The following is an 18,309-nucleotide window of genomic DNA, read 5'->3' as shown; positions in this document are numbered from 1 at the left end:
CGATAATCTAATTAGGGATTTGATTGAAGAAATTCATCCAATTTATAGACAAATTGGAGAAATGATCAAATTAGCATGATTCAATTCAAATGGAAATTGTAAATAAAAAATGTCAATAATGACAAATTATGCACTTTCTATGCAAAATTGATTGATTGATAATTTATGACAAATTATGACAAATTTCTATGTCAAAAATTGATTGATTGTCAATTATGACAAATTGAAATGTCATTCCCATGAAATTAGGAGGAAAATAGGAGGAAATTAGAAATTAGAAATTAGGAAATTAGGAAATTAGAAAAAGAGGAAAATTAGGAATTAAGATAAATTAGGTGAATTAATTAATAATTTGTCATTTATTAATTAATTCACAAAAAGAGGAATAATTAGCCAATTAAATGAACATTTAATTGCGATGAAAAGACTTAGGATAAATAAATAATTTATTAATCCTAACGGGAGAAATGACAAACAAGGTTAAATGATTAAATCATGAAACCCTAGAAGATGAATTAGCAATGCAAGGATGACAATTAGGTCTCGATGAAAGATAATTGACTCGATCATGATTTTGATTAACAAAGAACCAATGTGATAAATGATTTGATTGATAAATGCGCCAATTGACGAGGAACAATGACTAATTGATCCAAATTGACATAATTGAGACAGACAACGGTCGATGGCAAATTGATCGCAAAATGACAAAATTGACAAGAGGACAAGGATCGATGACAAAATAGATTGCAAAACGACAAGATTGATGACAAATCGATCAAAAGACAAGAATCGATGACAAATCGATCGAAAGACAAGAATCGATGACAAATCAATCGCATGATGACAAGATTGATAAGAGGACAAAACCCTAATTAGGATTGACGATGTCCAAAATGATGACAAATGAGCACGCACATTGATGCGAGAGGATAAGATCAATCAAAATCATGACTGGATAGTGTTGTCGACAAGACCAAATTTGAGAGCGAGACGAATGAAGAATGTAGAAGAATGACTCGATGCTCACAAATGATAAAGACCAAGTGCGAATCATAGGAGAAATGTTAATGTGACACAAAAACCCTAAAATAAGGCAATGCGCAAATGTTAAAGTATGACTTCGCAAGCGTTGACCATTTTTAGGTGTCTACATTTTGCCCCTCTTTGAGACAATGCGATTTTAAGCGTTGTTTCAAAGAACAATAATGAAAATGCCCCAGACGCTGATAATGACATATGCATGCCCCCTCGAGGAATTGGCCGGAAACATGCAGAAAAGAGGCCAATTGATCGATAAAAATGATAGGATCGAACAGACTAACAATCGAAGATCGGATGCATGAAGGACAAGCAATTGATGGTGCAAAAGACCGCGACTAGCATGAGATGGAGAGGGTGCACGTCCATCGATGCACTGACAAAGATCTATAAATGAGACCAAGAGAGTGAAAATTGCTCATTTGCACTAGCCAAAAAGGAGAATTTGTTGCTCTGGAAAAGGACACTTGCAGAGAGATGACGAACATTCCAAGGGCAGATCACCTCGAAGAACGTCTACGCATGTACAGACGACTGGACGACGCAGGAGCAGCGATATGTATCTCAAAAACCCATGTCTTCAATTTTGTGAATTTGACTTGCTTGCGGGACATTGCGGGGCCCACAAGGGATGCCGAAAGGGACTCCTGCACTTGTGTAGGGCGAAACCTGCGCTTGTGTAGGGTCTTCTACGCTTGTGTAGGGATACACAGGTGCAGGAAATGTGACACAGGCGCAGGAATCATAACACAGACGCAATTGTGCACTGGCAACCCTAATTTTGGTCAAAAAAACATGCAAATGATCCGGAAAAGGGGGGATAAGGGTAGGATAGGTGAGAATAGATGAAAAACACCCTGATTTAGACATGAAATGAGGAAATACAACCCATAGGAGAAAAACCTAAAACTGACAAATAATGTGCCCCAATTGTGATGCAGAGTCGATAGTATCCATTGATCACGTGGGAGAACCGACCAGACTGCTTCATGTTACGACATAGACTCAGAAGCACGAACAAAGATACATTAGCAGGACTGGGGATATACTATGTCACATTCATGCTTGAGATTAGGGCAAACATAGGACTGCTTACCGCATTGGCAGAGCGATGGCATTCGAAGACCTCCTCATTCCATCTAGCGACTGGAGAGGCGACTGTGACACTAGAGGATGTATGGCATATCCTCCGCATTCCGATTCATGGAGAGATGGTAGAGTATGACCCAGTGACAGGGAGAGATGCGTTGTGCAGATTATTTGAGTGCGACACAGATGATCTGGATATCGTAGAGAGGGAGATTGGCTGGGAGACCATGGCATCAGAGTATGATAGACGATATGTGGTGATAGCAGTGGTGATAGCATGTCTACTAGCAGGAGACAGACGAGGACATGGATTCCCTATTGGATGGGGAAGAGTGCTAGAGCGGATGGCGACAGAGGGGACGATGTACGCATGGGGACCATGTGTACTGGCTATGCTGTATTTTCAGTTGCATCAGATAGCATATCAGGGAGTGCAGACTTTGAGCTGTGGAGTCACATTGCTACAGGTATGGGCATTCGAGCACATAGCCATATGTTGACCGATTATAGAGAGACATGTAGTACCACATCGACCATATGTGTACTGCTATGGGGGAGCACTGAGACAGGGTCCTTTTGGATACATATTGTATTGGCGACATGAGCTAGACAGATTGAGAGAGTTCACATGGAGGCCATATCGTGATTGTCCGGGATGGTCAGATGAAAGTGAGGAGCTACCATATTATAGACAGGAGAGATACCTGATTGGGCAACCAGTGAATCGCCAGAGAGTGATTGAGTTGTACCTGCCAGAGAGAGTTAGATGACAGTTTGGAGAGAGGCAGGATGTACCTAGGAGGACTGCACACTTTGCCCGATGTCACAGAGAGACGAGTCAGTGGGGGAGTATGATTCAGCCACACATAGCATATGCTGACTTCTCACAGCTACAACAGAGACAGTGGGATTAGAGATCAGATGTGGCGGACGCCGGGACGACAGAGGAGTATGAGAGATGGTTTGCACGACGACGGCCAATGCCATTGACAGATCCGGATATTCCAGTGCCGAGGAGACAGGAGGACTTCCCACTCACAGGAGAGGAGGAGGGAGATGATGAGGATGAGGAGGATGAGGATGGGTAGGACGAGGATGAGCCAGATTCAGGCGAGCAAGAGGCACTGCAGGATATACCCATAGAGCCAGAGACAGCTAGGATAGAGGAGATGGAGATGTGCAAGGCTACCATAGCGAGTCAGCATGATCATATTGCGACTTTAGAGAGAGAGCATGAGCAGTTTAGAGAAAAGATAGCTAGACCGACAGCGGTTCGAGATGCAGCAATAGCTCAGGCACAACGAGAGGAACAGAGAGTCATTGAGTACATTGGGTCGATTCGGGATGCCAATGCATGTGAGATGGCACAGATGTTGGTAGAGACCGGAGAAGAGATACGCCATTGGAGGACACTATATGAGAGTGCAGTTCCACCTAAGCAGAGAGCAACATCATATCGGGCACGATCAAGGACAGAGAGCAGGGCACGCTCTCGGAGGTCATTGAGCAGCATGGGGGTGAGTGGACCTAGGAGACCACCACAGCCAGGACCAGGAGGGACATCATCCGCGAGACATGGCAGGGATGAGGAGGACAGAGGGAGCACCCAGTGACAGAGGCACATGCTCCGTATGACGGACAGTGGACATTATGTAGTTAGCCTGCGGGCCATACTTAGGACAGACAGTCCAATTTTGTACTTCGATATTATTGTGACATATGATATGATATGCATCGAGATGATGGGATGCAATGTGTTATGACTTATGTTATTTTCTATGTATGGATGGCGTATGCATTATTTATGTATTATTGTGGAACATGGATGTATTTTTTTTATGTGTTTTTGATGCATTGATAATATGGAATGGATAAAATGCTTGATATGATGCTTGATGTAATGCAAATGTACTAACCAATGAATGCAGGATGCAACATATGTGTTTGGGGAAATCAGAGCACTAGATCAAACTGACTATCCAAACTGATGGAAGAAATGTTAGTAAGAAGAAAAATGAGACGGAGGACAGTTAGAGACGAAGAAAAACTTGCTTTCAGTAATGCACTTTGTAGGTGAGAACCTTTATTTTAATGTAGCAAAATGGATGCATAGCATCATGGCATTGAAGGCTAGAGCTGAAATGCAACCCTCCACAAACACATCACAGACAAACAACAATCACAACAAAAAAGAAAAGGATCATGAACCATCCTGGTCACTCTAAATCACTCAGTGACATCATCGAGCAACATAGGAACATGACCGAAGCCAAAGATAAATCAATAAAAAGATAAGATGCACAAATTCCAACAAATCAAACAAACATCTTGATCTTCATTGTCAAAAGTTGAAAGTGCTGATAGGACGATCATGCTGTCTGGTTTCAGAGAATGCGGTACCCCGTCTAAGACAGGACACAGTCTGGTTTCGAGTATACCACACCCTGTATAAGACCCATGATAGTGTGCCAAGGACCAATGATAGTTGAGGTTGATTGATATGACAATTCTGATCAGTTTGAATGTCTGGTTTGATTGAAAAAGTTCATCTTTTTAACGCATGATTTGCAGTAAAGCGTAGCGTTGGATTGCGTGTCGTTGGATGTATACTCAGTGAGCTGTCTATGCACAGAGGGGTTATTCATGTTTTTGTTTTGCTTTTCGATTTTTTTACAATTTTTTTTCAGGACTTTATTTGACTTTTTAGGGATTTTTTCAGGACATTTTTTTGATTTTTAGAGATTTTTTTGCATTATTTCAGGACATTTTTCAATTTTTTTGAATTATTTCAGGACATTTTTCAATTTTTTTGAATTTGCCTCCAGTGTCTAGCAAGGCAAGGAATATGACAGGTGAATAAATAGGCTTGCTGAAATGATGGTGGATAGAGGGAAGACAAAGGCCTTTTATCATGGAGATAATACAGATGCAATTTTTAAGGGCTATTGCGTGATAGGACAAGATACTGGATATGACAATGTAAAGTAGTGACATGGCATGAGGGACATGTCAAGAGGTTTTTGAAACCATGTTTAAATTTTTGCGTCCTTATGTTAGATCAAGATCAAGGGATGAAAAAGAGTGTATGGATAGTGATAAGAGATGGATAGGATAAGCAAGACCAAGAATGGATAAGGGACATGGACTGAAGGTCGGGGTAGGCTAAGGGATAGTGGCAGAAAGCTGCAATAAGACAGGGAATATGGATGAAAAGTTATAATAAGCAAATGGATAAATACCAAAAGCTATGATGGACTAAAAGCTACAAACAAGATGCGTGATGCTCATGAAGATCCTCAACCTTGTCAAGATCAAAGGTGGAAAGGGAAACTGGACATGAGGGACAATAGGATATGAAGGGTAATGACAGGGGTTCGATAGGATAATGGAAGGGCAATAGGATATGAAGGAGGAAACCTGCCCCCAAGTGTGGTGTGCAAGAAGTTCATAGATTACGCATGATGCCTGTTTGCCAGTTTTCATCATGGTACTTGCCCAAGGCACCTGTTTGCCAGGTTTTCACCAGTGGACGAATTATTTTTGCTTTTACTTTTTTCTCTTGTCTTTTTTTTTTGATTTTTTTTTTGTTTGGCTTTTTCAATAGAAGATGGACACATGATAGGGGATGGAAGGACTCAAGCGTGTTTTTTTTTTTTTGGATAGGTGTCTACAAGTGCACTAGACATATTTTTAATTTTTTTTTTTTCTGACTCATGCTTGATTATAAAAACCTACTTGCAATATTCAAAAAAGTCATATTAAAATTAATCAAAATATCATTTTTTTAGATTCTAGAATCTGATCTCTATAATTTTCAGATTTTCATGAAAGTTCTCCTAGTTGGAGAAATTCAAAAATAAAGTTGAATTTTTTTAAATTTGTCTCGAAAGAGGGATTAAGCTACCACATAGGCAACCACATAGAAAATTTTAGTCAAAATGGTTTCAATCTAAACTCTTTCAATCAAAACATTACATGTAAATTTGAACGCGATTCAAAATTTCAAAAGAAAAAAAATAATTTTATGTTTTCGGGTGAAAGGGTTTCATTGAAACTATTAGTGTTACCAAGATTTTTTCTTGAATGCTATTGTTAGCAAGAAATCTTAGGGATATAGACTAGAGTTTTGTACCCAAGTGATTTCTAATGTTGTAGTCTTCTACCTCAAACTCGGCCCTATTGAGGCAACACAAAAAGGTACCCAAGTCCTATTTTAGTTGTAAATTAGAATAAAATATCATATACACATAATAGACCAAAAATCATAATTGTTTGTACTCATATATCAACATATACTCATTACATTCCTTGTATCTCTTTTCTCTATATATCTCTCTATATCTTATCTATTATGGTGAATAGATCTTTCTATCTACTTATATCTATAATAGGGGATGTGACCCTTAGATGATATCCCTACAGTAAAATCTATCTTCTAGACTCTTCTTTCCAGTTAGCTATTACATATTTTTAGATCAATGTTTGTATACTATTTTCACACTATTTTCCAACCAACAACTATCATCAATGAGTCACATAAGTCAAGAAATTGCATACTCAATCTATGAAGTTGAGAACAACACAATACAAGAATAATTAAATAAAAGTGTGTAAAATATACTAAACAACCTTGCATGCATAGGAAAGGTGTTGGAGGTAGGATGGTAAGAAACAACAATTGATTACACCTCCAATAAAGAAACACTTGTTATCTCACTTGACAAGTGTTACAGTGAGTGGCAAGTGTGCATGCAAGAGGTATCCCACAAAGTGAGTACACATGTCTCAACCACACTGGATGAGGAAAATCTCTAAATAACCATTAAATAAACTTAAGGTAATGTGAATAGGTCACATTAGTAAATGATTAACTACTAACTAGTTATGTAATGACATTAGTTATGCTAACAAAAACTCTAGTGCCTCATATACGCCATGTGGTTCCAGACAGAATCCTTCTACCCAAAATCTTTTTGAATGAAATAGTTTCCTTAAAAACTATTTAGTTGGTCAAAAGTGTGATGCAACTTTGTGCTTTTACCCCCAAGTCTCTATGTTATTACAAATGATCAAATCATGAAGGATATATAGCCCCAACAATTCAACTCCAAATTGTGAAATATCTCTTTTTTATTTTCAGAGACCCTTTCCCAACTTTGATTCCCTTCCTCCCCTAGTCATAGTAGATTGTTATTAAGCCCCTCTTCCCTATTAAGGCACAATACTTGGTTATTTGTTCGCTCTAGCATTATAGTCCCCTATGAGAATGATCTCGCTTATGAAACGATAGCCACCATGTCCTTTTATAAAACTTAATAGGGGTTTTCCTTGTTTAGCTTCTTTTTCTGTTTTAGATCTGTAACGCTATAAAACGGTTAGTCCGGGGGTTAGTCAAATCAACATAAAACTAAACCATTAAAAAGCATTATCAAGAAAGATTAAGCATAAAAGCATATTAGAGATAAAAACGAATAAACATTAAGACTTCACTCATGATGCTCCCTATGCCATTAGCTCTCCCTTGTTCCTTTCCTCTCCAAGTTCCCAAATGAGTGTAGCTCTCAGTAGCTTTTTGCACTGTTTTTGGATGTCTTATGGAGATTCAAGAGTATGAAGTAAATGCTCATGAAAATTCAAACATGAACAAGCTAAGAAATGAGATATTATGTTACTAACTACGATTAAATTTAGAGCAAAGTGAATTATGCTAAATACTCTCTAGATTTTGCTATAAGCTAGATGCATACAAGTTTTCAGGATCTGGATTATGAAGAAATGAGCTCTATTTATAGGAAAAATGGAGCAATGGATGGTTGAGATTGCGTAATCTCAACAAGGGTCAGGATTGAAGGGCTTAAGATCCATGTGAGGGCTTTCAACCCATTCCTAGGATGACAAATGTCAACATGAGATGGGCTAAGGGGAGAGGGAAGAAGCATTAAATGCTTGACATGACCTGAGGGTTACTCTAGGGGGTAAGGTTAAGGTTGGGTTAGAGTCATCCATTGGATAAAGATTTTATCCAAGAGGTAAACTCTTGTGCAAGGGTTAATTAACGACCAAGGGTAAAGATGAAGTTGAGTTAAGGGGTCAAAGTCTCTAACCATGGGTGCAAATGGATTTAACCATAAATGGTCATGTAAGAGCCATTAATTGTTTGTAAGACTTTAGAGGTTAACCATTTGAAGACTTCAAGCCTTAAATGCTTTTCAAAGACTTTGGAGTCTTTGAGAAGTGACTCCAAATTACTTAGGAATGTGACAATATTTAGGGGATGAATTAGGCTAATTAGGAAGGGGTTAGAAGAGTCTAAAAGGGGATTTAGGATTGCAAGTGGGTTTGGTGGGTGAGGGAAAATAGAATTTTTATTAAAATAAAATTCATTTATTTCAACAAATAGGTGCAACTTGTATTTGTAGGAAAATGCAAGTGGGGGGGATAATGATTTAAATAAATGTTTTATTTAATTTATTTAAAAGAGGAAAGATGATTAAATTGAATAAATAGAATTTATTCATTTAATTGATTGTGAATTTGGTTTAATGAATTAATTAAAATAAATTGAATAATTTATTTAATTAATAGGAGAATGTGTTGTTCTCAAAATCTGATTCCCCTTCAATGCCCTTAATAATACAATCTAAAATGGGTGCCGAGAAGACATCAAGGATAAAGGGATTTTAGAGACAACATATGACAAGGTTTGGTTAGACCTTCTACACTTCGGGCTCTTCTTTGAGCCCAGGTGGGTATACCCTTTGTGAATTAACTTCACACTCTTAAACAACAAACCCACAACAAACCATTCCAGAAAACCAGTGGGTTTATTCACCTTGAAAACAACTGAAAACAAAGAATGAAACAATACTCAACTTCAGCATATTTGATCAACAAAGCATGCAATAAACAGCTTCGATTAGTACCAGTGCTTTATCCAAGGCTACAGAGTCACTCAAACTCAAATAAAACTCCTGAAACAAAATATCTCTATACTTCCCATCAACTTGGTTTCCATTAATCCTTGCGAATGCCTAACACCAACAAGAATTCAATCACTTCAAACTAAACTATGGTCCTCAAAATTCAAAGTTTCTCCCAAAGTATTTACTAGTAAGAATGATCATGCATATTTAATTTCCCTCCTAAAGAGAAAAGCTAAAAACACCCATACTGAGATTGCCTTACAATTTCAATCAAACAGAAAATCCTGGATTATTCAGAATGAAAACAGTAAATAAACTTAAGGACAAGTTTGAAGACGACACAAAGCTTCACTCAAAACTGACGGCCTGTATATTGATATTCATTTGAAAAGATTTTACAAAAGTCTGATTCTCCATTAAACTTTGGAAAAGCTCAGATAATATTTCTGTAGCGTTTTCTTACAAAATTTTTGTGATCCCTTTCTCTCTAGTCCTGGTATCCATTTATAACAATATGGATGCACAAAGCTTCAGACTTCTCGAGGAAAGTTTGTTACAATTATTTCAAAAATTGAAGAGGTTACAATTTTTTTACGTGAATCAGTTATGCGCTCTTCTCAGATTCCCCAGCAGTCTGTTCAACGGGTTGTTCAGTTGTAACCTCTTCTGACTCTTCAGGGGCGCCCTCCAACTGCTCCGGATCTCGAGTGGAATATTTAACTCTCCACTCACTATATGTCTCCTTTGTCGGCCATACAAAACTAATCACATCATTCTTAACTTTAGTCAACCTTTTCCAAGAATTCCTCAGTTTGTTGACTTCTGAGTTAAGAAAACTATAGTGTGATTTAATTCTTTCTATTTCCTGTATGGTTATAACAAAGAAAGAGGTATCATCCAGATCAATGATTCCCTTGACCCTTGCTGACAATTTGGAATTTATCTCATTGAGCCATATCTGCTTATCTTTCAGCTGATCTGGATTGGCAAAAACCCCTGGGAGCAACTCACAAACTTGATCAGTGTATTCCTTCTTAAGCAATTTAACCCTTCTTTCCACATTATCCACCTCTGTTGCCAATTGCAATAAACTCTTAGTGATATCAGAAGTGGATTTGATAATGGGATTAGCTCTTGCTCAATCACAGGAAACACACATGAACTCTAAGTCTTGCTCCCTAGGCCTCCATCTGTCAAAAATGGGTGTCAAAATGGCCTTATCTCTTCTTAATTCAGTCCATATCTCCATGACCTTTCCTACACTATTGTGAAGGAGTGAGGCATTTATAGTGTCTGCAAAACTGGAGATTGTGGCTTTTATCTTCTCCTCATACTTCCCCGCATAATAGGCCTGAGTCTGCTTTAGATTCTCCAATTATTGGGGAGTTATCTCAATCATTTGAGAGCTGGAAGGCGCAGGAGACGGTGGGAGCTCAATGATGGGGCTAGTAGGTGGAGGTCTTGCAGGAGAAGAGGTGATCATTAATGTTGAAGACTCACCTTGTTGGTGTTGTCCTGCTAGCTGGCTCTGCAATTTAGCAATAATGCTATCTTTGCCTCTTATCTCCTCCTTAGCACTATCATAGGCCTTCAAAACTGTTTCCAATTTAAGCTGGAGGGCCTCCTTTTCTTTGGCTTCCTTTTCAGCCACTGCAACACTAAATTTGGCAGTCTCTAGCATAGTGCTAGCAGCCTCTACTACCCCTGTACTCTCTACTCTCTTGATCATCAATCCACCAATGTGACTTGTCCCTGAGGTGTCCTTACCTTTCTTGACCTCATTTCTTTTAAGGGACCACATGACTAGTGCAGCATTGTCCTTACTGAATGTAACCCCTTCCATGGGTTTGGTCTCCTTTCTTACTGCATCCAGCACCAGAGCATCAACAATATTCCATTCTGGTAAAATGAGCACTCCAGCTTGTGCTACTAGATCCTTCCCTGTTCAGGAGTGATGGTTTTGAATTCTTCCATCATCTCCTGTTTTATTTCTTCCTCCACTGAGGCTGGATCTTTATTAGACTGTTCTGCCTTTCTTGCTTCACATCTAGCATTATATTTATCTATATGCTGCTTCCAGATAAATTGCATGAATGCTTCAGATGTGACAAAGCTATCATCAGCTAGAAAGGCACTAGTGACCTTCTTTATCTCAGGATCCCACTCCTGGCCTTTGAGTTCAGTTGAAGTGATGTCCATCTGTGCTTCAGTGGGTTCTTCTGGCATCCCTTCTTCCACTTCATCATATGTATATGCAATCTTCCCCAAGCTGCCCAACTGAGAGAGGTATTCGGTTGCTGCTTGCTCATCTCCTATGTGGAGAGGGGATTGGGATGGGGAATATAGGGGTGTATCTGATTGCACTTCCTTTCCCACCCTCTGCTTCTTTGGGCTGTCCTGGATGTCAATGACTTCCTGTGCCTTCCTCTTTCCTTTGGATGAAGAGGGATCCCCTGTTGTAGACACCAGCACACTATAACCTGCTTTCTTATGCAGGGTGTAATCACCGGGAGGGATTGCTTTAGTGGGAGCTAATTTTCCCAAAATCATTCTTGCTTTCTCAGGGTTGTTCTTGATTACAACTTCCCTCTTCTCCTTTATTGTTTGCATTACATCCTCAAAGCAAATAATCAAAAATTTTATCTTCTCTTCCAATGGGAAGAAGCTAGACAATGGGTCATAGCTAGCATCAAATTGATGCACAAAATCTAGGGCCTTCCTGTAAGCCACCCACTTTTCCTTCCTCAACTCCTGTTCATCTAAATCAAATTCATTCCTGATGAGGTCTTCAGGAAAGTGGAATTGATGAGGCCTACCTCTGCATGCTACTTTCTTCCAGAACACACCATTGTAAAAGTCCTCTGGATCAGCGCATCTAGACATTGCAGTGGACAAATGGTAGGGTTTGAGGAAATCCTCAAAACATTTCCAGCCTCCCTTGGTGATTACAAATTGGTGGGCTACTGTAGCCGTAGGGAAAATAGTCCCTTTACCTCTGCCTGTTAACTCTGCCTCTTGCAGGTTACCAATTTGTCTGAGAATCTCAGCTATTCCCACTTTGAGGGGGACCTGGTATGGTAACAAAAATGGGGTGCCTCTGAAACCAAAGACTCTAAAAACTGTAGAGACTGGATATAAGTACATATCACCCCAGTTATGAACTATCTTGATATCCTCTGCGAATTCTTTTGGTCTTAAGAACTCCAGAAGAACCTTGGGGACTCTTGGGTTGTCAGAGCAAAGGAGAGTCCTTATTTTGGATGCAAAATATTTATCAAATTTCAGAAAACTAGCATCCTCTCTGTCCCATGACAACACAGTACTCCATAGTTGTACCGGCATTTTCTCTCCCTCCTTTTCTTTTACCAGGTCCATACCACTGGCGAAATAATCACCACCTTTGAAGAGAAAGAGGTGCATCAAGAGTGAATACCACCCAAATGGCCTATCCACCTTTCCATTCTTTATCCCTATCAACCCTCCATGGATAGCGTCGGCAATATAAGAAGCATAATCAAATGTAATAGCAAGAGAAGGATTCAAAATTTGAACAATCATTAGCAAGTAATGGTTTGACATATTCGATTCAGCATCCTCTCCTAGAACTTGGCAAAGTGCCCAATACATCCCTTTTGCCCTCAAGGTAAACATACTTAATGAAAAAGGCTCTTGTGTGTTGGGCCCTACAACTGCTAACCCTCCTACTTTCAGAAAAAGTTCTTTGAGAGGCCCATTCCTAAGATGACTCCTCTGTGCTCTGTACACCTGAGCTAATTGTGTGAAGTTTATAGGTTCCAAGAAGTTGGTGAACTCACTGAGCCCAAATGCTGTTCTCAACTCTTCTGCATTAATCTCCACGAGGGTTTTTCCATTTACATCCCGGATGCATCTTGTAACTGAATCATAATTCAATGCCATTTGGGTTAACAAATCTGTATCCATGAACACCCCTGGGACTACCAACTTCCCAACATCTAATTCCCAAATGCTATTTTGAGGAGCAGGAGAATTCCTCATCCCAAATCCGATTCTAAATAACCCCAACCCAGACAGTCCAACCTGTGGGTCTCTTAACCAATTACCCTTGTCATATAATCCTTCTCCAATCTTCAGACGGGGAGCCCTGGGTACTAACTCTTTGGCCTTAGATGCCTGGTTGGTTGACAGTGTCAACTGTTCTAAAAAGTCATCACACACACTCCTTTCTAAATAATCAACTTTACCAGAGAATTCCCTTTTAGGAGCCATTTGCAAAACAACTAGATGAATATCACTTCTTAAACACTTCTGTAATACGAGAATAATTTCACTTGTTACAACACACAAGAATAGCTGCAAAATAAGAAAGAACCTGATGCTTGCTTCAAGGAATTCGCTCTGCAACTGATTCACCTTCTCTGTATTTGCAAAAGATAACTCTGCGTTACTCTTCTGCAAAATCCTTTTAAAAGATCTCTATACTTGGTTGTTAGGAAATCAAATGCTTGTACTCTGGGCCTTAACTATAACATTGATTCCGCATGCTTCGGCCGTCCCTTCAAAATCGAATTCATACGAGAATTCATATTCTAACTCCAACGGGTCGCAGCCTTCCTGCAAGTGTCTCACTGTGAATTGCATTTTGACGGCTTTGTCTTTAGTCTGGGTCCCATCTTCCTATTGGCTACATAATACCACGCGGCATCTGATCATTGGCTTAGAAAATCCCTTCACATTCTGTTTTGATACTGGCCGAATGTATTCCTTTATACTGTGGCGGGCCCATGTTTTTCCCTTTTTGCCATGTCATCATCATGACACGTGGACGACCCTCGTTAACTCTTGCTATTTCGCGGCCTTAAGAGGTGAGCACCTCACCCTTGCGAAATAGCGCGGGCCGTTGGATCATCTTTCAAGTTGATTACCTTTTAATCCTTCGAAAAGGTCCTCAGGAGTGGTGGGCCCACTGAGTCGTCACTAACACCTGGCATCCAGTCACCTACTGTGCTGATTTGTCGTTCTGTCATTTGCCAGAAGAAGAACCATGGGGGCCCTACCTTTGTCTCAACAGGTCTATCTCCTACATCATCATCAAGACACGTGGACGGCTAATATTAACCCCTCGAGAAGGCTCTCAGAGATGGTGGGCCCACGGACACGCCATGGACACCTGGCGCCTTGTCACTTTTGGAGCCGACCTGTCAATTTTTCATTCGTCAAGCAGGAACCATAGGGACCCACAGTTTCCTTTTAGACCGCGTGTCATCAAGACACGTGGACGGTCCTGGTTAACTCTCGCTATTTCGCGGCCTTAAGAAGTGGGCATCTTACCCCTGCGAAATAGCGCGAGCCGTTAGATCATATCTCAACTTGCTCAGCATTTAAACCCTGTTAGAAGCTTTCAGGAAAGGCGGGCCCACGAACACGCCATTGACACCTGGCGCCTTGTCATTTTCGGAGCTGACCTGTCACTTTTTCATTCGCTGGAAGGAGCCACGGGGTCTCAATGAATTGTAAGAGCTGTCCCTGCCAGGTCATCTCCACCTGTGAGCCGACTCATCTTTGGGGCCCACTTTTGAACCCTTGGTCCTGAGGAATGGTGGGCCCGCTGACTGTGGTGACTTGTGCCACGTGCTACCTTTTAATACGCCGGAAGAAAGCCACGGGGCTCCAGCTACCTCTGACAACTATACCTTTTACCTCCTCCGTCACGACACATGGACGACTGATATTCATTCTCACTATTTCGCGGCCTTAAGAGGTGAGCACCTCACCCTTGCGAAACAGCGCCGACCGTCGGATCTTTCCTCAAGTTGATTGGCGTTTACTGGGCCCGACACTTTAGAAGGAAATAAAACAGGGCGAATTTTTTTTAAAAAATCAACATAACCACCTAGGTAAATAGCAAGGGGGGGACACTTCCTACGACCCCGCGACCCATGACTTAAGTGAAATAAAGTAACGGCAAAATAGAAACCAGAGGGCTTAGCAAAGGAAAAAATCTAAAAAATTAAAACCCTTAAACCCCTAAGGTTTAGAACAAAGCTGAAGCACTTAGGATCACACCTCATTCGGAAAATTTTCAAGGTACCATAGCCAATTATGGGGAAAGAAGAACCCAATTTTAAAAACAGTGATAACAGAATGATTGAAGATGAATTAATTAAATATAATTTAATTAATTGATGGCTATTGGATTTTTAATCAAATAAATACGAAATATTCATTTAATAAAAATGGACAGATTTATGTGACTACAAGATCCATATGAGGCAAAGTAATAAGCAACAAGACAAATGATAAATTCTTTATTTTGTTATCCTCATTCATATGTACTGGTTATCTAAGATCTTTTCCATTTTTATGATTCCTTGTCTTTTCCATTTGTATGATTCCTTGTGATGTTTCCCTTATTAAGATTGTCACTCCTCCATGCTCCTTTCTATTAACTTATTCAAAATTGAAACATTTTTTAAACTTTCAAAATCTAGCACCTTGCAATCTTCAGACTTTCAAATTTCAATAAAAACTTTCCCTCTACTAATAATCCTAAAATAAGACACTCTACATAACTAACCCCTACAATTTCAACTCACTATTGAAAGATTTGGATGACCTATTTTGCTTTCCCTATACAACCACAACTCTTTTCTAACATTTCTTGCTTTCTCACATTTCTTTTTCTTCTTCTAATTAGGTTTGGATACAAACCATTTCGTATAAAACTTTTAGTTTTTATTTTTGTATTCGTTTCCACCCCTTGTCAAGGTTACTCATTTTTCTATTCCTCCACGCGAGACGGATTTACACTGCAGTCCTCCATCTTTACAATAATACACTTGTGTCCACGCTGGATTTCCAAATATATAAGTAATTTGGATTGAAACGTGCTAGTTTTGAGTCGAGTCTTCTATCCTCCTGTGATTTTTACGTCTCACTGTTGTTACTAAAGACTGAGGTAACTCCGGGTGCAGCTTCAACATGCATGGAAGCCCCATGGGTAAGCCGGGCTAAGACAACCAGATGGTACGAAGTGTCTAGTCTTTTTGAGAGAAAAGAGATGACTAAAAAACAATTGAGCGTTTGAGAGATGTAGAATAGGGGGCAATTGCAGGTCAGAGCTTTACTCACATGGGCCATGAAATCTGATATGATAATAAAAAAGGAGAATTTGGTTACAGTTATGATGAGTTAGGGTTCCTGATTTGGATTGGCGTTTTAGGATCTGGCTAATAATGACAAGCCTCTCCCAGTGCCTATGTGGGCAGTCATTGTTGGTATCTCCTCCATCTGGCGCTTTGCGTACTACAAAATTTAGGAATTGCAATGCCAGATTATTTGGGCGTGTGGGTCTTTCTTCAGTTAGAAGACAGAGCACTATCAGACCCCTTTACCCTGTTAGCTGGTGGCAGGAAGATGGTTCTGCTACTTCCAAGTCTTCAAAACAGGTAGAAGCATGCACTCCTTTTTTCCTTGTATTAATCTTTGAGTGAGTGAGGTTTAGGGATAGTTGTAAGGGAGCGTGGTTTATTTGAAGCTTAGAAACCATGGTGATTCACTTTTATTGTTTACTTTGGATATATAAATCATCGTTGAAAAACTTGGACACGCAAAAATCCGGCAAGACTCCAAAATGCGACAGGCAGAAATTGGGAAAAAAATTCGGCAACTTAAAAAATTTGTTTAAATTTCATTAGAGATGCATTTTTTTCAAAATTCAATAAATGGATGCATCTAATGAGTCAATAAATGAGTACATAAAAGAAACAAGATAAATCTAGTTATATTTGATTGATTTAAATGCAAATTGGGTACAAAATGGCATCCTCACCTGGAATGCTAATGGTTGATAGTATAAAATAAAATGTAAATGTCAAATTGTTTTTGGAAAACTAAAAGTAAGCACTACATGAATATTTTTCATCTTCCTCTTCCCAACTCTAGTGAAAACTAGGGGAGAGGTAGAACGAGAGGGTCTAGTCCTAGGAGTCCATTGTGGCTCCTCTACCTCGCCAAAACGAGTTTGAGGGTAGCACCCATCATGGGGGTCTGAGGGTGAGAGAGAGAGAAAGGGGTAGAGAGATATGTCTAGATCTTGGGGGAGAGAGGAGAGAGTGAGATAGAGGTTGGTAGAGAGAGGGGATAGAGGAAGAGTGATAGGGAGAGAGATAGGTCTAGAATTCAGGGTAGATAAAGTATGTTAGGGAGAGTGAGAGAATGCTAAAAGGAGCCTACTGATTGCTAAAAATTGGCTAAGTTTGAAAATTTATAAGATCTTCTAAAATCTAGAATTTGCATTATAATTCTTAGTAGTCTGAAACCACTCTCAAACATCTTGTCAATATATACATGAAATCTAACTTAAAGTGTAAGATACTTAAATGTTATATTTCATATATATATTTTGATGAAGAGAATGAGATTGACTAGAAGAAAAAATAATTTTAGATAATTTTTTGACACGTCTGAGCTTCTTTTTTTAATGCAGTCGAGTTTTTGCTAGAAACTCTTTGAGTTTTTGTGAAAAATTTGCCAAAAACTTGGCGAGTTTTTCAAAAAAACTAAAAAAAAAAGCAAAAAAGCACACGGGTTTTTGAAAAGTTGCCAAGTACTTTGCGAGTCTTGCATGTAAACAGGAAATTTGGTTATAGTTATGGTGAGTTAGGGTCCTTGAATTGACATTTTAGGATCTGGCTAATATTATGTGGGCAATAATTATTGGTATCTCCTCCATCTGGTGCTTTGTGTACTACAAAACTTAGGAATTGCAATGCCAAATTATTTGGGCGTGTGGGTCTTCCTTCAATCAGAAGACAATGGGTCTTCCTTCAATCAAAAGACAAAGCACTATTAGACCCCTTTGCCCTGTTAGCTGGTGGTAGGAAGATGTTTCTGCTACTTCCAAGTCTTCAAAACAAGTAGAAGCATGTACTCCTGTTTTTGTTCTATTATTCTTTGAGTGAGTGAGGTTTAGGGATAGTTGTAAGGGAGCGTGATTTATTTGAAGCTTACTTCGGATATGTAAATGTTATTTTAGAAACTGTGGTGATTCACTTTTATTATTTACTTCAGATATGTAAATGTTATTTTAGAAACTAGAGCAAATCATTTGCACGGAGTCTCAAAAAGGGTGTACAGGTCTTGGAGAGGATCAAGGGCCTAGATTTGGTAGGCTAGATGCCATAGAAACATATATAGTTCTTGAAATATTAGTTATAAAAAAACTATAAAGAATAACAAATGAAACTTCAAAACATTAACTATATCTCATTGAACA

The 18,309-nt window shown here is 39.3% G+C and overlaps 1 protein-coding gene across 1 annotated transcript in view; it reads left to right on the top strand.

Annotated features, from left to right (window-relative positions):
- Window positions 1–15,804: 15,804 nt before the first annotated feature.
- LOC131078006 (uncharacterized) overlaps window positions 15,805–18,309 on the top strand; it is a 93,312-nt gene continuing 90,807 nt past the window's right edge. Inside the window, exon 1 of the mRNA XM_058015630.2 lies at window positions 15,805–16,480. Coding sequence (XP_057871613.1) covers window positions 16,268–16,480 — 213 coding nt within the window. The 5' untranslated portion in view covers window positions 15,805–16,267. The remainder of the gene's footprint in view (window positions 16,481–18,309) is intronic.

Source organism: Cryptomeria japonica, chromosome 5 (assembly GCF_030272615.1).
Source record: "Cryptomeria japonica chromosome 5, Sugi_1.0, whole genome shotgun sequence".
NCBI lineage: Eukaryota > Viridiplantae > Streptophyta > Pinopsida > Cupressales > Cupressaceae > Cryptomeria > Cryptomeria japonica.
This window is presented reverse-complemented; position numbering and strand designations above follow the sequence as displayed.